General features: G+C 34.9%; 1 protein-coding gene across 1 annotated transcript in view; it reads left to right on the plus strand.

The window, feature by feature from the left end:
- The first annotated feature begins 226 nt into the window (after positions 1–226).
- Positions 227–23,032, plus strand: part of nudcd1 (NudC domain containing 1) — a 31,287-nt gene continuing 8,481 nt past the window's right edge. Inside the window, exons 1-8 of the mRNA XM_039678965.2 lie at positions 227–500; positions 812–966; positions 6,198–6,386; positions 6,545–6,734; positions 7,455–7,643; positions 13,738–13,945; positions 17,433–17,577; positions 19,404–19,529. Of these exons, the coding sequence (XP_039534899.2) occupies positions 386–500; positions 812–966; positions 6,198–6,386; positions 6,545–6,734; positions 7,455–7,643; positions 13,738–13,945; positions 17,433–17,577; positions 19,404–19,529 (1,317 nt within the window). The 5' untranslated portion in view covers positions 227–385. The remainder of the gene's footprint in view (positions 501–811; positions 967–6,197; positions 6,387–6,544; positions 6,735–7,454; positions 7,644–13,737; positions 13,946–17,432; positions 17,578–19,403; positions 19,530–23,032) is intronic.

Genomic DNA, 23,032 nt, shown 5'->3' on the forward strand with positions numbered 1-23,032 from the left:
TGCATAGAACACACATTCCAGCTGTCCCATCCATACATACAAACAAAAAACAAAAATACTATTTTGAGACTGTTTATACTAGCATTATATAACAAAATTCTGCAGTTACAAATGACAAATGACAAATAAAATGTAAACAAATATATTTCAATTATAATTTATTATAATTCATTATTTATGTAGGCCATTAAAACGAAACCCACAGAGACTCAATTTCCCAGAATCCCATGCGGTCGATCCGTCTCAAAACTTGTCCGGGTTTTAGCGTGTGCATTACAGTAAAAGCTAATTTCCTGTTAGCAACGTTATAACATTTTGGTTTTATTAAATACATTTGTCCTCAAACTGAATGTGCTGTTTCTTTGGAATATAATTTTTAAGAAATATGGCTTCACCGAATTGCTCATTGAAGGTAAACAGAGAGTTGCTGGATCCCAGTTTTGAAAGTTACAGGCTTTCACTGGACTCTATTCCTACTTACAATATAGAGCTGGATGCAGGTGAGAAAAAAAAAACATTTATTTTACCTGTTATGGTCTGATTTTATTCATTGTATAAGTGTTTATTTGTTGCTTCAATGCAGCTAGCGCACTGTGAGCACGGTAGTGTCAACAGTCCTAATAAACCACATTCAGATAATGCAGCTCTACAACATGTGCACTGCAGTGCTCTTTATAAACTACCAGATGTATGCATCTTTGTTATGATCTTAAAGTTAGCCCAAAGCTGTGTTTAGGGCACATGACATCATATATGGTTTGGGGTGCCTTCTACAAGTCTGCTGCATCTGTCATGTGTGTCTTTCTTTCAGCTGTGGCTGAGGTTAAACTGAAAGACAGTCAGTACACCCTGGACCATGTGAGAGCATTTGGGATGTACAACTACCTTCATATAGATCCCTGGTACGAAGACAGCGTCTACTTTGTAGACAGCAAGGGCCGGGTTCTCAATCTAACAGTCACATTGGTGAGTCTCTTAATGTAATTTCTGAAATATTCTGAGAGTAAAAGGGCCACATATTTTGATGAACTTATATTTCCACCCCAGAGCACATAGCTACTGTATTTTCTCTCCCTTAGTGGGTCAGAAACAAATATACATTCTTAATAAATATAGCCTACTAAACAGGTAAATAGGTACTCAGCAAACTTCCAATGATGGCACTGGATGACTTGGAAGTATGTAATATATATCCGTCAACAACTTATTTTTTCATTGCAAAACATCACAATCTTGAATCTTATCGTATCACAGAAAGAATCATGTTTAATTCATCTAGAAGGGTCCTATTATGCCCTTTTATGAAGACTTGATTTAGTTTTTGGGGTGTACTAGAATATGTTTTCATGCTTGATTGTTCAAAAAACACATTATTTTTCACGATTCACATATTTAATTTTACATTAATACTGCACCTCTCTACGGAGTCTGGCTCAAACACGGCAACACACCGATTTTGATGAAGGCCCTCCTTCCGAAATACACAATGCGCTGTGGTTAGCTGGCCTAGTGTGTTATGATTGGCACCGCTTAGGGAATGTTTAGGGAATGTTAGGGATATGTTGCCCTCCATAATTGTGAGTTCCTCTCTAGTGGAAATATGAATAAGGATTGCGTAAATTTAAAACGAATTGAAGCACGATTCAATGTTAACAAACAAGAGGATCATGCAGAACAGATTTTATGCACATTGACTTTGCAAAGCACGGATTTCACAGGACGTTTCAGAGTGGTATATTTTTTTGTAATTTTCTTATACATTAAATATACAATGTTATCTACCATTTAATTGTGGTATTTTTCAGAAAACTAAGGTAATAGAAACAAAATCATTGTTAATTTTTCTAAGGAGCGGTGAACCGTCATACAAAAGCAAGAGCTTAAAGGATTAGATTACTTTAAAAAAAAACTTTTTCTGATAATTTATTCACCCTATGTCATCTAAGATTTCCATGTCTTTCTTTCTTCAGTCTAAAAGAAATTAAGGTTTTTGATGAAAATATTCCAAGATTTTCTCCATATAATGGACTTTATTGGGCACCAAACGGTTCAAGGTCCAAATTGCCAGTTTCATTGCAGCTTCAAAGGGCTTTAAACGACACCAGACGATGAATAAGGGTCTTATCTAGTGAATCAATCGGTCATTAAAAAAATTAATCAAAAAAAGTTTAAGTTTTATAAGCACAAATGCTCGCATGCTCTGTTCTGTGATGCGTATTCATGACTCTCCTGTTCGAACTCGTTCATCAAAATGAACTAATCTTTTTTCAAGTCATTTCTTTCATTCAAACGTATTTTTGAAATGACGATTGTTTTGCTAGATAAGACCCTTATTCATCATCTGGTGTAGTTTAAAGCCTTTTGAAGCTGCACTGAAACTCTCATTTGGACCTTGAACCGTTTGGTGCCCAATGAAGTCCATTATATAGAGAAAATCCTGGAATGTTTTCATCAAAAACCTTAATTTCTTTTCGACTGAAGAAAGAAAGACATGGACATCTTGGATGACACGGGGGTGAGTAAATTCTCAGCAAAAGTTTTTTTTTTTTTTTTTTTAAGTGAACTAATCCTTTAAAAGCAACAGAAAACAAGCCGTTCTCCATAACACGTGCAGCTCACAGATAAACATTGGGGTTATAATGTTTAGGAAAAGTATTTAAAATTAATTTTAAGTTTTGGAAACGGGCTGGGAAAAAAAAAAAACAGTGATTCTTTGACATAGTGACAACACTGTCTTCTCTAATGCAGCTCAACCAGGCCTGGTCCTCTTTTTTTGTGTATTCCGTGTGCGCAGATTATTTAAATGAGTTCCATTGTGACTTTGTAAGATCTGGAAAAAATGTGTTGTAATCCGAACGAGTCGTTCATTGTAGTTCTTGGAAAGTGGATTCTGTTTGGAATAGAGCTTTGTAACCTTGCAGATCTTTTTTATGCCCAAACTAAAAAAGTGGAAAAACATAAAAAAGTGGAAAAACATAATAGGACCCCTTTAACAACACCGTTTCTGTTAATAAAAAAGTTTGAAAATGAGCAATGTGATCATAATTACAGCAGAGATACAATCTTAGCCAATATGGAAGGCCTTCGATTATTGTGTTGAAAATGGGGGGCTTTTGAGTTAAAAGGTTAACAAACACAGTTCTACATGTATGTTCAGTATATGTTTTGAACCAGGGAATACGGCTGCGTCCTAGTAAGGCTGCATATCTCAACACAACACCAAACTCTGTCAAAGGATGTCAAAATGCATTGAGAAGCATGTAGTTTTAGACTATTTCTATATTTTTCCAGCAGAGGGCGTTCATGGTTTATGTAGAAGTTTGATCAAATCCTGAGTTTACCAGTATAAAAAATAAAATAAAAACCCTTACCTGCTTATTATCTTGTTCATTATTTTACTCATTTGCTTGATTAAAATCAAAGTCATCTTATAAATAATAGAAAGCAGTTTATATTGCTCACAGTGTAACGACAATCTAGGCATGTGCGGTATTTCCTATTGGTTTTAAGCCAGTATTATTGGATATTTAATTGTGCATGTTTATTTAAATCATTTAAATTGAAGTTTCAGCTTACCTTCTCTTAAAAAAAATCTTTAAAAACGAATTTATTAAGACTGTTAAATGTGCAATTCATGTTCATTTTGTCATGTTTTTTAGTTTGAATTTTCAGATGCATTACTTTCTCAAAGGAATCAAACAATTGCTTAAAAAGTTAACATTCACAAATGCATAATATAATTCAAATTCACAAATGCATAATAAGATGCTTGTTTTGTTCTGAGCTAGTTTTAAATCATATGCTGATTATTTGAATGTAATTTGTCATTCTTGCTACTGACATGCTGGGTTAAGAAATTACTCGTTATGAAATGTGCTAGTTGCGCTATAATTACAGCTAACATACTGCAATTATCTCTCCTTGGGGACTGTTTGTATTCTCTCAAAGGTACTAGACGGGGGCATTTTACCTCTGGGAAAGAAGTGAAAACTGAGATGGATCTGTTTGAAGCTCCATGGCAACAAAAGGCCAATTGCTGCACAATCTTTGGAAAAATAGCTACCTTATAGAGAGTGTAATTGATGATTATTAAGTTCATTGTAATCATTTTCAAATTGCTGCCTTTGAAGTTCAGGAACATGCAGACTTGGATATATGACGCTTATTAGTTTTACTTCTTAATAGTTTCATTGGCCGTTTAAAAGGTTTTTGGCTAGAGGTTGATTCAATAATCCCTTGTAAAGAAAATGATCGTAGTGAGAGGGTGGATTGTCGTTGTACACAAAACAAGTTCTTTCACATTAGGGGTTGAATTTGTTAACTTTGGATTTGCTTAGTGCTTTATTAGTTTAGTAACCAGAAAAGTTGACGTACCCTTTACGGATTGATACATTAATGTTCCTACCTCACTGTAATTGCATCTATTTCTATTTGCATTGTGCACCAAAAAATACATACACAGATTAATCATGTCTACATAAAAATATCCCTTTTAGTGTACAGCACTTAGGTATGGAAGCTTGTTTCTGCCACAGAATAAAAAAGAAAAAAGGTCATTGCGACTTTTTATCTTGCAATTCTGACTTTTTTCAGAATTGGCAGTTATAAAGTTAGAGTTGTGAGATATAAACTCACAATTGCAAGAAAAATGGTCAGAAATACTCTGCGAGTTTATATCTAACAATTCTGACTTTTTTTTCTCTTGCAAGTCTGACTGCAATTCTGATTTTAGAACTCGTAATTGTGAATTTATATCTCGCAATTGTGAGAAAAATTTGCGAATTGCGAGATGTAAACTCGCAGTTGTCAGATAGTCGCAATTATCTTTTAAATTGTTTTATTCCATGGCAGAAAAAAAAGCTTCCATTTCATATGGAATTCCCAAGCTGCTAAAATAATAAAGAAATATATATATATATATATATATACATAAATAAATAAATATACAATGAAATTAAACAAATAAAATAAAATAAACGAGTAGTTATACTTTTATTTCCTTTTTATGTGTCATTATATTTTTCACATTTATTTTTTCATTTATTTATTTATTTATACATTTATTTATTTCCACTTGTGTATGTATTTGTCTAAATTTATTCATAATATGTTTTTATAAATAAATAAATGTGGAAAAATTGCAATTATACATAAGTACACTGTAAAAAATATTAGTTAGTTTAACTTGAAAAAATAAGTAACCTGTTTGCCTTAAATGGAAAAATTGAGTTAATACAATGAAGGAGATTCATTTAATAAACAGAAACTCACAATATTATGTTATCTGAACTACATAAATTATCTAAGTTGATTTGACAAAGAAAAAATGTTGTGATTTACAAATCATGAAAATATTTTTTACAGTGCAAGTAAATAAAAGTATAAATACTCTTTTTTTAGATTCATATATTTATTTATGCATTTATTTATTTATTTATTTATAAAATGCTCAGTGTTTGTTTCATAAATGGGCACATTTTCTCCCTTATTTCAGTTTTTTCATATTTTCAAGATTTGTTATCACAACTTTTTTTCTTTTGACAAATCAACTTAAATAATTTATTTAGTTCAGATAACTTATTATTTTGAGTTTCTGATGATTAAATCAATCTTTTTCAACCTTCATTGTATTAACTCACTTTTTCCAGTTCAATCAACTTAAAATTTTAAGGCAACCAGGTTACTTAATTTTTTAAGTTAAACCAACAATATTTTTTACAGTGTATATATGAACATGGCAAAATTGGTCCAAGATCACCTTTACCAAGGTTGTCTTGGCCTGCTTGAAAATGAACTTGTTTACGGTTTGCTTGTTTTGAGAAAGTAATCCATGCTGTACCACAATATATGATGAGTAAATATGTAAGTTGTGTGAAAAGCAGTTTTTTTTATTTTTATTTTTTATTATTTCATGCTAATGCCTCTCAAAATTACTTGTGTGTGTATAGTATATCTGGAGCAAAGATGAAGTGAAATGCCTAATTAAAATCTGGTCTGGCAAACTAACTTTTATCAACAAATTTCGGTCCGTTTAGAAATGTTTCCTTGTGAAAGTGAACCGAACGCAAAAGAAATTGCAACAAACAAATTTTAGGTCTGAAAATGCCCTTAGATTTGTTCCCTGTGGTGTAGAGATGGTGTAGGTGTGGTTTTCAGAGACAGGATAATTGACAGGTGTCCATCTACTATTTTCCCAGGACACAGCCTTGGGCAAACCTCGTGAGATGTTCCTTTTTGAATCGGACCCAAGCTTGTGTGAGGGGGAGCAGTTGTGTGCTTCCCTGAGCCTGACCTCCGCGACTTGGGCCGCACTGTCCGATGGAACCGGAAAGTTGACGCTTTTGCGCACAAGCAAGAGGGGAGAGAGTTCACATCTTAAATGGGAGGTGGGGGAAAGTCGACCAGTATTTTTCCTCAAGTTACATTTCTCATTCATCAAAATATTAGTGTTTAATATTTGGTTTGAGATTGATTGAGAGTTGAATTCATTTTTACACATTTACTTATTTTTCATGTATACCGTTTTTTTAATTTTCACTCTCAGCCGATGTTAAGTGAGCGTCTAGGAGAGCCGTTCATCATCGTTCACAGCCTGGCTCACGTGCGCTCTCATGTGCATACCATTGAAGTGCTGCTTCTGAGAGTCCAGAAAGATCCATCTGATACCAAAGGCAGCGGTTTCTCAATCTCACTGGAGTGGATCACTGTGGACAACTCTGTTGGGGAGGAAGAGAGTGAGTGTCTCCCTGTTGTTCAGCTCAAATGCTTTCAGCTCGTAGGAATTGTATATTTTTGATTACCAACAGTTAAATATATGGTAATTTAAAGCATTTTCAAGGACCTTTTTGGACATCATTGTATATAATGACTGTATATAGGGAAATATACACTAACATTCAAAGGTTTGGGGTTGGTAATTCTCTAATGCTCACTGTGGCTGCATTGTTATGATCACAAATACAGCAATATTGGGAAATATTATTACAATTTTAATATACAGTATTTATGCTATTTATTCCTGTGATACACATGGGAGATTTATTCTAATGTGCTGATATTTGGTGATCAAGACAAGAGACTTTTTTTATTAATTTTTTTTAAGGAAACCGCAATACATTCTTTTTTTTTCCAGAATTATTTGATGAACAGAAAGTTCAAAGTAAATATATATATATATATATATATATATATATATATATATATATATATGTATATGTATGTCTGTCTTTACTGTCACTTTTGATCAATTTAATGTATCCTTGCTAAATAAAAGTATTAATTCCATTCAAATAATCGTAATGACCTCAAACTTTTGAGATGTTAGCGAGCTGTATAAATACATATTTTAAGTTATCAAAGAAATCATTTTGGGTTGCAGGTGCTGGAAAAATAAAGAAGGAAAAAAAAATACAATGTAGAAAAATACAGCTAGTAAAGTGCTTTCTTTCTCACAGGTGAGGAGAGGAAGTATGGCATTAGGAAGAGGAGGATGATGAAGGGCAAGTCTGTCCCCCACTATGCTGCAGTGGAACCTCAGGGTAAAGGAGTCGTTGTAGCCTCAGAGAAGCCATTTACTTTTACTGAGGTGGACGGACTTCCACTTGAAGAACCACCTGCTGAGAATATGGAGGTGGAAAACTCAGGTGAGAATAAACATTAATTTCGGATAGACAGAAAAATCAGAAATAGTCCCAGGAACTTTCAGAGAGTAGTTTCCTCACCGCTCTTGGTTGCACTAAGCCTGCAGGAAAAGACATTTGAAGTTATTACCAATCCAACTAGAAACTCTCAAGTACTGCAGTCTTGAGGGCGCATATAGAATCAAGAATCAGAGGCTTTTTGTATCCATAGAAACCGTAGAAAGAATCATTCGAAAAGAATTCCTCAAATAGACCATAAAGAGGACTGGAGATGACCATGCGCTTCTTTACTGCAGTGGTCATCGGTCGGGTTTATTTTGCTACAATATCATAAATGGAATCCTATCATGACAAGCATGTTTATTTATATATTCTGTGATGAAATTGGTCTGGCATTTTGAATTAATTAGCACCTCGGTTTCATTATCGTTTGACATTTTCTTTATGCCAGCGAGTGCTAATTGCAAATATTGCTTCATTAGTGGTGCTCAGACTTGGTCCCTTCTGGTCAAATATTTGTTTATATCCTCATTTAAAAAACAAGAGTTTTGTGTTGGAATTCTTCCTTTCTAGCAATCCTAAAATAGTCGATGAGTGAATTCACCAAAAGCTTTTTACAACAAAAAAATCCAAACATATCGATTTACATAGGTAATTATCTTAATGTCTTTTTTCGCTCATTTCCTGTTTTCCTCTCTAACACCTGTATTATTAGTCATCTGAAAACCTGCTAGAGATGGAACTTTTAAAAGTTGCTCCCTTTGAGCTTTTTATTCTGTGACACAAAGAAGTGATCTCTCTTCATTCTCTTATTTTAAGAGGCTGAGAGTTCTGATAGACTCCATTGGTAGGTAGATAAAATGGAGGTGCATTAGCTTGTTTCAGAAAGAGAGGTCGACCTTCCTTAGCCACAAAAGACTTTTAATGGTCACACGCACAGCAGACATTAGTACTCTGTTGATGGTGTGTTGATTTAGGGCTCTACAATGCGACCATTTCGCTCGCATATGCCCCTAAAAATCGATACGTGCGAACGGGAAAATTTATTTACGAGCACAATGTGCGAGTATCTACAACTTGCCATTAGGGCTGGGCAAAAAAATCGATTTTTCGATTAATCGTTTTTTAAAATGTGTTCGATTCAAAATCGATTCTCAACGGCCACGAATCGATTTTTTCCATATAAAGGGCTCGCGGACGCGGTGCTGCATCTTCTCATCTCTCTGCACTAGGCAAACGCCAAGCGCTGCAGCTGTCGATACACACACGCGTTCAGGAGTCGGGACATGACGGAATATTCACTTAACAATCGGGCCAGCATTGCAACCTATGATCGTAACTAACGTTTATCATTTTCACGTCTTTTTGTGTTTTACAAGCAATGTTAAACCATCCCATGCTCGCGCACTCTCAGAGATGTTTTTCACTTTTTTCAAAAGTTTTGTCCCTGGATTATATCACTTTAACAGTTAAAACACGCGACATTATGTCAAAACTCTGGTCTTGGTGAGTAACCTCGTAAAGACAGTCGGTAATGTCTTAAATTAGCATTAAACGCGTGTGACAGAAAGTTAATGAAACAGTATGGATTCGCGCACTAGTTCTTAAAGTGAACGCAGCCATTTGTGTCAGTCATTAATTCTGTTGTCATAACAACAGAATATAGTATTAATTGTAAGCAATCAGAATTAAAAGCCTTTGTATATAATTCAGTCTGGACTAAAAAGACTATCCAGTGTTATTTTACATTGGATTACTTTATTCAGTTTCTGTAGTATATCTGACATACCCAAAAAACTACCCCAAAATGTCTCTTAATTTGTGTCTTTATTCTATTGTATTTATTTGTGCTAGTTTTTTCAATTTAATTCAAAGATTGAAATCAAGCTTCCATACATAAACTAAAAAAAAAAAAACATAAATACATAAACAAAAACAAAAAACAAAAATAAACAAAAAAATTACATTACCATTTAGGTAAGATCAATGTAAAAAAATGTCTAAATATTTATATATTTATTTATCTATATCTATCTTAAACATAAAATAACATGATACTGTTTGATCAAGCTGTGCGACTGTTCTGACTTTTTTTGCATATTGCATCAAAATCCTGTTTATTCTTTGTATGCATTTAGTGTACCTAAAATAAAAAGAGTTTTATATACAGGTTTATGGCTCTTAATTTCTTTGTATTAATTAACCACTAGTAAACTTATGTCCACTGTTCTTTTTTATAAATATAGGATTTGTATTACATCTTCATTATAGTCGAATCGAGAATCAAATCAGGAATCGAGAATCGAAATCCAAAATTGAATCGAAATCAAATCGAACTGAGAGCTTGTGAATCGAAATCGAATCGAAATTGAAATGTGAATCGATACCCCCAGCCCTACTTGCCATAATCGAAAACGAGACAATAACTAAATAAGAACTAGTTTTGAATGACAAAAACTATGATGAAAATCTATTGACATTTTCGTCAATGAATAAAAACTAGACACAAATGTTAGATACGCCGATTTAGGTAGCGATCCAGTCGGAAAATCCAAAACAAACATCAAATTCAACACAAAAATTTGTTACGGAGCACAAAATGAAACTTCTGCCATGGCCGTCCCAGTTCCCTGACCTGATGAGTGGAGTGAACTGAAGAGAAGCACAACCAACATGGATCTGGGGATCTGAAGGATCCGGGGAGATTCTGAATGATCTCTTGTCAGTTGTTCTCCAAACTCATCAGACATTATACTGTAGGAGAAAACACACTTTCCATTTATGCATGGAACACAAGTCATTATAATGCTAGCTTAGATAATCTTAAAAAAAAAACGTGGATTGTTATGGGGGTGAGTAAATGATAACATCATTTTTTTTTCATTTATTATTCCTAAAAATTGGCCCTTTTCAATTTTTGTTATTTTTTGTTTTTTGTTTTTTATTTGCACCAAAACATCACGATTTAGTGTAATTTTCACCCTCTTTACCCCTTAGAATTAAGATTTTTATTTTATACATGACCATTTCGTAGTACATCAAACTCTTATTTCAAAAAGAGCAAATCCTTTCAAATTTCAAATCCTTTTTCCATGTCATGATATGTCCCCTTTATACACAAAAAGTCAGAGTGATTTAGCAGTGTCACGGAACTTCTTTGCCCTCCTCTTCATTATCCTGTTTTGCTCAGCAAGATCCTGGTTGAGGTGCAAGTTGACTAGACCTGCAACAAAAGAAGATAATGAGCGTACTGCTCTCAGTCCTCACTCTAAAGCAGCATAATGACTTGAGAAAATTGGTCCAATTTCAGTAATAAGGTTTTGCCAGCACAGCTAAGATTGTGCGTGGGTGAGACTCCGACCCTTATTGCCTCATCCACCTCTCTTTTTACCTTCGACTTCTGATTAAGAGATCAACTACCACAAACTTTTTGGGGGAATTTGGTATGAATTTGAACCTGCTTGTAGTGTTGTACTGTATATTAGCACCTGCTTTATTCCATAACCCGATTCACTTGTTAAAATGCAAAACACGGTCAAAAATCTGTGCTGAATGCAGTTTTCATTATGCAATTCCCAATGTTGGAGGTCTGTTCTGAGTGCTACTGTAAGCTGTAGAAGATGCTGCAGATTAACATGATCTGGCAAACTTTACTGGGGCTGTACAGCATCAATCCATCACTGTGATCTGAACAGCCGAATCAGCTCTTTAAAATGCTAAGTGTGCTCAACTATATCATCTGGATGCCAGTATGATCAATAGAAATGTACACAACCATGTCTTCTAAAAAGGTTTTTTTAAACAGTTAACTCTAATTACTAAAACTTGTTAGTCAATTCATCCTTTACTTTGTTAAATCTGTCAGTAAGTTTTTAAAACGTTTTTGAAATAATTCTCTCATACTCACCAAGGCTGCATTTATTTGATCAATAGGTAAAAACATTAGTTTTGGGAAGTATTATTGCTATTTAAAATAACAGTTTTCTATTTATTAAATTTGGCCATGTAATTTTTGTCATTCTGTCATTTTTGATCACTTCGATGCATCTTTGCTAAATTGAAGTATTCATTTCTTTAAAAAGAAAAAAACATACTTGTCCCCAAACTTTTGAACCAAATTGTACTGTATATTGACACAAAGGTTTGCCACATTGTCCTGATAATACCTCCTAATTTAGCTGGCAGTGATACCTACTGGTTAAAACCATATAAGAAACCTTATAAATAATAATAATCCATTGCATTTATATAGCGCTTTTCTGGGTACTCAAAGCTCTTTACATGGAAGGGGGGAGTCTCCTCAACCACCACCAATGTGCGGCATCCACCTGGATGATGCAATGGCAGCCATATTGCGCCAGAACACCCACCAATCCCAGCCAATCAGTAAATGGGGATGATTAGGAGGCCATGATGGACAGAGGCCAAGGGGAAAATTTGGCCAGGACACCGGGGTTACACCCCTACTCTTTTGCAAAGGACTTCCTGGGATTTTAATGATCACAGAGATTCAGGACCTCGGTTTAACGTGTCATCCGAATGACATTAAACCACCACTAGAGGTGCCATTACCAAGCAAATCTACTTAAACGAGGAGTTCACTTTTGAAAATTTAAATAATTTACTCACCCCCTTGTCATCCAAGATGTCCATGTCATTCTTTCTTCAGTCGAAAATTAATTAAATTAAGGTTTTTGATGAAAACATTCCAGCATTTTTCTTCATATAATGCACTTCAGTGGGAACCAAATGTTTCAAGGTCCAAAAGACACTTTCAGTACAAACTGCAAACTTTCCAAAGGGCTTTAAGCGATTTCAGACGTTTGTGACTCTCCTGTTCGAACTCGTTCATCAAAATGAACAAATCTTTTTCATTTGTCATTTGGTTCATTCAACGAACGAAACGAATGAATTGACTCGGAAAAAGATTCGTTCATCTTGATGAACGAGTTTGAACAGGAGAGTCACAAACGTGCGTCACAGAAAAGAGCAAGGCGAGCATTTGAGCGTATAAAACTTAAACTTTGTTATTTTTTTTTTTTAAATGAGTGATCGTTTCGCTTGATAAGACCCTTATTCATTGTCTGGAATTGTTTAAAGCCCTTTGAACAGTTTGCAGTTTGTACTGAAAGTGTCTTTTGGACCACTGAAGTGCATTATATGGAGAAAAATGCTGGAATATTTTCATCAAAAACCTTAATTTCTTTTCGACTGAAGAAAGAATGACATGGACATCTTGGATGACATGGGTGTGAGTAAATTATCAGCAAAAGTTTTTTCAAAAGTGAAGTGAACTACTCCTTTAACTTTACATATTTTGTGCCACATGTGTATTTGACTCCTTTCATTTCATTTCTTTCATTTAATTGTCGAAAATTGCTTTGCGTCCACTGTGTCGAATTACTAATTTGTCAATTAGCTCATACTTTTATCTGAAGTGACCTTTGGTACACAATTACTACATTCCACCCAGGAGCAACCTGAGGTCCATGATGGGGGTTTGAGTTCTAACTATTAGGCTTCACCACCTCATTTGATCCACACTTACAGATCCAAATCCTTTATATGTAAGTGTTTGTTGCTGTACAGCCACTACTACATCACCAGAACTCAACAGCAATGTAGAAAGGCTTTTTCTTCCAATTAAGTTAGATTTTCAACAAAAGGGCACACAGATTTCTTTCTTCCATTGCTAAATAAAGGCACACATTGACACAGAGTGTCATGCATACAGGTTTAATTTGTCATCTTGTGCAGTTGTCACTGTGACCTAAAATTTTCCGAACTCATACTTTGTATTACGCACAATCACATAGTTCACCATGGTTAAATGATGTTTAATAGACATATAGAACAGACAAGGCTGCATAACAAAATAAAGTTTAGTCTCATTATTTTAAAAGTTGTTTTTTATCACTTGTACACAGTTGATTTCTAGATATACTCAAATCTTTGTCTGCAGTGTTTCTTACCTCTTTCAGCAAAAAAAAAAAAAATCATGTAAAGTCTACCAGATATCTGTGAAATTGAGTCATGAATTCATCCATAAACATCTGCTTTGTATTAGGTGTCACCTCTTCCATTGTTCCTATCACAGATCCCATCTACTTCTGGCAGCAAACAGAAGAGGACGTGACCGTTTGTCTGCGTTTACCTGAAGGCACCACCAAAGATGACATCCGTTTCAAGCTCACCGTTGATTTTCTACGTGTGAAAGTAGGAGATCATGCACCGCTACTGGATGGACAACTGTTTGCTCCTGTAGATCCTGAGGCCAGCACTTGGACCATTCAAGATGATAAGAGGTAAAAAGATTCTGATAGAAGTTTGCACAACAATTTGTTGGTTTATCAAAGGAACCATCTCCAAATAAAGACATAAAAGTAGTCGATACGACTTTAAAGCTCATTCTCATGTTTCACAATTTTTTTTATGTCCAGGTATGGTTGATTTATAGTGTCTGAAAGTAAAAAGAAGTAGTCTGTGTGACTCATGCGCTGAATTATAAGTCTTCTAAAGCCATTCAAAAGTATCGTGTGGGGAACAGACGAGAATCAATTCAGATTGAAATATTCCCTTTGTGGCTCTCAAATCTCACATCCATAATAAGGTTATATAGTCAGATGACATAGGTGAGCTTTTGTCAAACATCCAAAAAGTTATTGTATTGGAAGTTTCAGTTAGCAAAAAATAATTTTTGTAATTAAACTTTTTTAAAGGATAAAAAACAGACAAAAAATTGGGATAATAAAGCAATATAATTTATTATAAAGTAATTTAAAGTGTTTGTTTACCCAAAAATAAAAAAAAGATTCTGTCAGCATTTACTCAACCTCGTGTCATTCCAAACCCGTACTCTGAATTCCAACTCTGAAACATAAATTAAGATATTTTTTATTAAATTTGAGAGATTTCTGTCCCTCCATTGACGGTTCGTGCAACTACCACTTTGTCGCTTAAAAATATTCATAAAGGGATCGCCAAACTGATCCATGTGAATTGGTTTCTTGAGAGACACAATCACTTTCTATGAACAGATGAAATTTCTTTGTAGATTTTTTTTCAAGTGGCAAAGTGGTAGTTGTGTAGCCTGTCAATGGAGGTACAGAAATCTTTCAGATTCAATATCTTAATTTGTGTTTCGAAGAAGAATAAATGTCTTATCGGTTTGGAATAACATTTAGGTGAGAAAATGATGATTCATGATGATCCATGATTAATTTGAGTCAACTAACCTTTTAATATAAGTTAGTGTAATATAATACAAGCTTATGCATGCAAGAAATTGTGGCAACAAATTAACCCTTAATCGGCTCATGGGGTCTATACGACCACAATCGACTTTTACTTAATAAAAAAAGGTTCCCTTCATCTCATTGGAATAAGATTTTGTGACTTTCTGCGTTTTTAACGCGCGTGAAATTCGTCCCGGTGTGAACAGGCCTTTAGTTTGAACCGGAGTCGAACCCAGAACAAGATGGCGGCTGCAAAGAAGTTCGACAATTAAAGGGTTAGTTCACCCAAAAATGAAAATTCTGTCAGTATTTACTCACCCTCATGTTGTTTCAACCCTGTAAGACCTTCGTTCATCTTCGGAACACAAATTAAGATATTTAAGATATTAAGATCGCTCCTGCATACAGTCCATAGGCTTCTTGAGGTACTGGCTCTTGCTGTCCCCGAAAAGTCATTAAAGACATCGTTAAAATAGTCCAAGTGACTACAGGGGCTCAATCTTAAGTTTATCAAACGACGAGAACACTTTTGTGCGCAAAAAAACAACAAAAATAACGACTTTATTTCAACTATTCACTTCCTTCTCCATGAGCCTGTAAGTCAGTTAACGTAGTGTGATTGCGTAGAGCTACGTCACACGTAGGCTCACTATTGGCCGACGCTGGTCATGTGTGTGTGATGCGTGTGACGTACAATAACAGAAGCTTACGCTATTAAACTAGTAACCTGACTCGCGCAGAGGGAGAAATAAACGAATAGTTGAAATAAAGTTGTTATTTTTGTTGTTTTTTTGCGCACAAAAGTGTTCTCGTCGTTTGGTAAACTTAAGATTGAGCCCCTGTAGTCACTGTAGACTATTTTAACGATGTCTTTAATGACTTTTCGAGGACAGCAAGAGCCAGTCCCTCAAGAAGCCTATGGACTGTATGCAGGAGCGATCTTAATATCTTAATTTGTGTTCCGAAGATGAACGAAGGTCTTACGGGGTTGGAACAACATGAGGGTGAGTAAATACTGACCGAATTTTCATTTTTGGGTGAACTAACCCTTTAAGGCTTAAACAGGACGTTTCTGAATGGTTGGTTAACGTAATGTCACTTTGATCTACAGTATATTTGTATGTACTGGGAGGGTAGAGTAGTGAGATACAAACGCTACGTGTTTACTGATGTATACGTACACAGTTTGTAATAACACAATAACCAGAACGCGTTGTTCATTATAAATATGGGATTATGAATTATATTGAGAATGTCGTACATAGAAAACATGCTGTATGACGCCATTCTGCTCCAGCGCATCAACAATGATGGACTATGATGACCACTCACTCAGTGTTGAAACGCTGCTGTCAATCAACAATCTTGGGAGGGGCGTCCGACTGTGGGACGTCACACAGTCAGTCGTCTCGATTTGAGCGGGTGAAAGCAAGATTAAAATAAAATAAAAATGATCATCATATGATGGTTGTGTACAGGCACTGCCAACACACATTTCAGTACAATCAACTTGCTTGAAAAGTCTATGCACCATTATATGACTCCTTTAATGTCGTATAGACTACTTTTATGTCTTTATTTGGAGATGGTCCTTGGTCACTATTTGGAAAAATAGTGTTCCATAATGAAAGAAATTGGTCGTAATGACTTGAGGGTGAATAAAGGATGATAATTTTCTTGAAAGTAGTAGCCAACTTGAAAAATGTTACTAAAGCTTATGGAGTTTCACACTATGTCTTGACAAAGGCTAAATGTATTGTGGATATGCACAAGAGGATTTTGGCAAATGTTGAGCTGAAGCAACGCATATGGCGAACAACCGCCCACATTTGTGAATGTTTATGAGAGGTGTGAGTGTGCCTCCGTACACATTCATCACATGTATCAAGAATTGAAAGGTTTTAACAACGAGTCATTTCTCAAAAACATGATTAGAGCGTTAGTTGTTCATCGGATTTGAATTTCCACATCCGTCCCTTCATCCGCTGTGTCTTCCTCTCTCTAATAAACACTCACCACCTCCTCTGGTGACACAAACAACCCCTCCACTCACATTGTTCTCTGTCCTCTCATCTATGTTTCCTGATCCGTGATTTTAATAAGAGGCCCCGGATGGCCCTTCTTGTGCTGTTGAGTGTGTGAGAAGGACTCTGGGTTTTGAGTGTTTATACGTGCGTTTATGTTTTCTCTGTATGTTGTTTTTACAGTCAATGTTAAAGTCATTTGCATTTGTATCGGAACCCAAAGCGGCCTTTGTTTGAGGAATATACAATATAATGGAATATATGAAAGGAGTAATTTTATCAAATGAAAATGAATAGATTGGATCATATCCAAACTTAATAGTACTTGTACACTGAGTTCAAAGGGAAAAGCAAGTCCTTTATAATGAATGACTGAATTATGAACACCAAAATGTGTCATCTATGTAATAGGAAATCATTTAAACTTCATCCAGGTTTAATTTTGCTTTGTTTGTTTTTTGTGAATTTTGCACTATGAAAATCATCATTTAATGATGTTTATCTGTAATTATTTGGACTTTTTGGGTGTGTAGTTTGGAGATCAGTCTACAGAAGCGAAGTGAAGGCCCACTCTGGTCCGAGGTGGTTCTGGGGAACCGGAGAGGAGAGTATCTAATGAATGACGAACAGAAATCGCAGCTCCAGCAGAAACTCTCGTATCTCACTGCTGAAGACCTGGTCAGTTTCTTAACTTTTGAAACACATTTTATTGGGGCTAAATTGCTCAGTTTGCTGGGAATGACACCATAGCTGTGGGACTATAGTGTTAATTTTTGCAAAATTTATATATAAAAAAAAATGGAACACAATAAATTATAAAATAGTTTTTTATTTCACTTTCTTTTTAGATTCATCATATTTTTATGATGGGTTTATGGTGGATTTTCATAGTTTAAAGGGGTCATGACATGTTTTTTTTAATTAGTTTAAATTTGTTCCTTGAGGTGCACTTATACTGTTACTTATAATTAGGGCTGGGTAATAAATATCGATTTCTCGATATTAATCGATTCTCATTTTTACGAACCGATATCGATTCTTAAATCTCAAGAATCGATTAGTCATCTTGTGTCATTTGAATTGATGGAACATTGTATCACGGCTGCGCGCATCCAAAAAATCGCTATAATCTTTGTCCTTTGTTACTATTAATATGAAACAAAGTCTCAATTTTCAAATTACGTCCATTTTCTTTAGAAATTCAAAAACATAAATAGCGTTTTGGCGCTGTGGCGTGAGATCGCTCTGGCGCAGCTCTAGAGAAGCAGCAGCGCTGATCTCTCTTCCGGGTTAATAATACCAGTTACAGCGTGAAATAAACATGAATGAGCATCTGAAAGTGTGTTAAAGATAGAGTAGAACTTATCGAAATCTGTATCATGTCACATTGATTCGCTCAATCAGCGTTTCAACCGTGGAAAGACGTCATTTAAACAGCTTGTAATCAATGTCATGTATCGTCATATTTACCTCAGAAAACCCACATCAACTTGTTAGTCAGCTAGAAAAATAACTCTAGAGAGGAGCATTTTGCTAAATATATTACATATGCATTATTATAATCTTAATGTTCTTCAATATTTAATGCATATTTGAATAAATCTGGCAAGTTTTTATGACAGCCACCATTTAAATGTTTATATTTCATATAATCTTCTTATTATAAAAATAAATAAAAGTGTAATTGAAGTGTTTGTATAGCTACAAAACAGTTCATTATTACCTTCATATTAGGCTAATGAAGCCTATAGGCTACAACTAGACTCCCATAGTTTACAGCATTTAAGAGATGTGATTCCCTTGAGAAAAATGGCCATTTATTGTAACTGATATCCAAAATAATCGATATTGAATCGAATCGTAATCGAAATCGAATCGAATTACAAGCTTGTGAATCGAATTGTGAAATTTGTCTCAATACTCAGCCCTACTTATAATGTTAATATAAAGCTGCGTTTCCACGACAGGAACTTTCCCCAGGAACCAGGGTCTAAATGAAGTTCCGGGTAAAAATTCCCCCCCCAGAAAATCCCTGCTGGTGAGGTAGTACTTTTTCAGAGTTCAGGAACTTTCGGGGTGGGACTTGTGCACTGAACATGCTGATTGGTTCTTACCACTTGTTTTTTCTGCCCGATGGGGCTCATTCATCCCATTCATCTCACGGTTAATGTCCGCTGATAACAAACGTCTGCATTTATATCTAGCATTGCAAGCTTTCTGAATACGCTTTGGGTGCTCGTCTCTTTTCTGCCGTTTTGTTAATTACCTCGATAGTAAACCAATCGCACACAAAAGCAGTACAGCTTGAATCTCCTCCATACAAAAACGCACTCAAAACAAACGTGCAGACTAGAATATGATTTCAAGTATCATGACCCCTTTAGGATTTAATGACAATAAAATGTACGCATAAAAGATATTTGAAAAGTAGCGAAAAATAAATCATGAAGGCATTGGGAAAATGTTCAAAAATGTTAGTATTTGTTTCTGATTTGACTTCATAGAATCCAAACCCAGAGAAGGACAAGCCCCCTTGCAATGCCCAGGACCTGGAGGACTGTGACATGTTTCCGGAGGACAGCTCTACACTGATGCGCTTTGATGGTGCCACTCTGAAGCCCACCCATGTGGTAAGGCCACAGAAATACAATAGAGAGCAACATTTAAAAAAAATAACGTTTTCACTTTTAAAGACAGGCTTATTGTGAGTTTAGGTTGGTATGCGCTTTTGCTGAATCTATCTGTTCATATTATTTCAATGCATTTTTTTTTAACAATTGTGTTTAACAGGTGAATTTATGGTGAAAAACTACATTACCCATGATGCTGTTCAGAAATTTCTGCTAATCAAAGAGTCTAAAGATTCTAGAGAATACACACACTCTAAAAAAATGCTGGGTTGTTTGGGTCAAATATGGACATTTTTAAATACCATTTTAAACCCAACAGTTGGGTTGAAAGAACCAAGCATTTTTTTTTTAGATTTCTCTCATAAAGTAATCTAAATTATTTAATCGAGCCGATTTCCCCTCGCTATCAAAATAATAGGTGTATATTTTTACAGTTTGCAATACATGTAAAATATATTATTTTTACAGAAATAATCAACTTTAATGAGTAGTTTTATATGAAGTTATATTATCTTAAGTTTTACACTTGTCCTTTTTGCTCAAAGTTTTTAATGTTGTGATTTACCTCGTAGCTAGTTTGGTTTGGTTGATTCCTTATAACAGTTTAATAAATACTTATTAATATCTGGGAGAAATGAATGGGGAAAAAATACTTGGAATGAAAAAGTGGGCCTTAAACAACTTTAAATGGGGTGGGCCTTTAAATTTTTCAGGTCTATTTCACATAATCATTTTATGTGTAAATAATTGTCTAGACCATGGTTGCACTGCTGTTATTTGATTCCTCTCAACTAGTAAAGCAACAAGTATCATATGACAACTTCATGTGTACATTTTGATGTATACCGTACACATGTTTAGATATTAAACAGCATGGCACAGTGTGGGAAAACTACATTTATTTAATTTCATTAACATATTTCATTATTTGCTTAATTTGAGCGTTAAGCATCTTTATATTGGAATATCTATGAATTAATTATGGACCCTCGGCATGTTGGTGACCTGAGCGATCACTTACATCACTTACAGGACCAGTTGGCTCTGCTTTAGAAAATGGCAGTAGTAAAAAAAAACATAATCTGCAGTGATTGTAAAGATTTCATTGCTTTCAGATCAGTGTTTAAATTGCTACTGACCTAATGCAGCTGTTATTTTGTTGAAGTTTTCATAAGATGTGCTTTGAGAGTGTGAGTACAAATGAGCAATATTGATTTTTCTCTCCTGGCATCTTGTGCTGCAATTAACATTCCTTCACTTCATGGTTCAGCACAATCTAGCGCTAACTGTCTCTTTGACATGTAATCAAGGAATAAGTCCCCTAAAAGTGGCTGAAAGCATAGTCAGTAGCACTATGATGGCTTACTACTTAGATTGCAATGTCTTTTGTGCCAGAAATCACAAGAAATAATTTTCCCTTCGAATCTCCTCAAAGAATTGCTTTTATTATCGGTACAGCTGTGATAATCAAGTCAAGTCACTCTAGTTGTTTAGTATGGATTGAATATACTGTACATATTCATACCTGATGGATACCTCAAGACCTGATTATGAATAGTTAGTAAATGATAGCTTTTGCAACTCAGTTTCAAGTTCTTAAGTCTTTAATACATGAAATGATAGGAGAGTTGATGGCATCAATTATTTTGAGAAACTTGGATGCTGGATCCAAACTTAGCTGTATTTGGCATAATTTGAATGAACAATTAAATTATTAAATTAAATACAAATTTAAATTAACCCCACACACACATTCCAACTCAATCCACATTCCAAATCAATATTTGATTTGATTCACCAAAAAATTCTTACAAATAAACTACAACATGCAACTATAATGACTATATTTTTGTTTTTTTTAGAAGCTGCATCTGAATTGGAATTTAGATATATTACAGATCGTTTATTCAGTTCAGAGGTGGCAGGAATGCATTTACACTGCAAATACAATTGCATAAATAATGCAATGAGATTCATAGGTTTTAAATGGACATTAAAGAGACAGTTTGCCCAAAAATGAAAATTCTGTCATCATTTACCCCCCCTCATGTCGTTTCAATACTGTACGACTTACTTTCTTCCGTGGAACATAAAAGATAATTTGATAAATGTCTAAGTATTTAAGTTTTTTTTACTTTTCATACAATGGAAGTCAATGGAAACCAAAATATCTTATGTTCCACAAATAAGTCATCCAGGTTTGGAAAAAAAAAAAGTACTAGGCAAATATAGGCATAAATACTAGGCATTTACACACATTCATTTTGCGAACACTTTTATCCAAAGGGTTTGACTCAATTATTATTAATAATAATAACTATAAAATACAATAAAAGTATTAATATAATAATTATTTATTAATATCCATTAATCATCATCATCTTCTGCCTTTGTATTGTAACTTAAAATAGGTCTTCTCATTCTACATTTCACTTTTGCCTGTACATGCAGTACCTTTTTTAAAGCTTTCAAATGTTTTTTTTTTTTGTTTGTTTTTTTGCCATAGAATAAAATTCTCAAAAAGACACCCCCTACTACTAATTTCCTCTCTTTCTCTCACTTCTAAATCACTTTCATGGATGCAGTGAAAAACACTGACCTTTTCCTGAGTGCACTCTCTCACAGATTGCCAAGCCGCCTCTCTCCAGGTTCTGAGTAGAGCCGTTCCCATGTCTACCTCTTCAGAGATTTCAGATTGCATGTTTGTTCCTCTTAGTGGGTGCTGGAGGAGACCTGAAAGAACTTGTATTTCTTTTTGTGTTCCTGAAGAGTCGCACCTCTCTTAAGAGACACACACTCATCTTTCAACTGAAGCCATGACAGCAGCAAATAAAGGAGAGGGTTTGACATTTACTGTATATCTGAATGATATCTCAGGAGCTCATCACCACCATTTGAGATGAGCTTTTCCACTAAACATAAACAGAAAAATACTTTAGATGCAGTGATGGATGGTTATTTTAAAGGGCACATATCATGCAAAATCCACTTTTTTAGCCCTTAAATGCATTTTGTTGTATATTTTGGAGTGTTTATAAGTACAGAAAAGATGAAATTATTCTCTTCGGGTGCTTTGTTTATATCTTTATATTCTGTTTTGGTCATATTTTTCAACCTGTTCAGATTTTTCTGTTCTCTATTACGTTTTTTTGAACAATTACGTCACAGTATTTGCAGCGGAACTGACAAATAAGGACATCGACTACCGGCCCAACACTTCGAGCAATCCGCCATTATTATTTCTCGCTCCGATTTTGTAGTCCAAGCTCAATGATGCAGAAGTTACGAGAGGGCTAGTCAAAATGTTCGGTTGGTGACCTGAAGCACTTCAAGGATCCCCACTTCAACAACCTCCGCCATTATAAAGAAGGGTCGTCTGAATGAGGGGTAAATTCCTTCTATCATATGAGCTGCTGTGTTTTCTGATGCTTTCTAAACGTAAGTTATCATATTATTATCAATACAGATTTTTAGTGGTAAGATCAGACCGCAGTCATTTATCT

This window comes from Pimephales promelas, chromosome 18 (assembly GCF_988280905.1).
Source record: "Pimephales promelas chromosome 18, fPimPro1.hap1.1, whole genome shotgun sequence".
In the NCBI taxonomy this organism is placed as follows: domain Eukaryota; kingdom Metazoa; phylum Chordata; class Actinopteri; order Cypriniformes; family Leuciscidae; genus Pimephales; species Pimephales promelas.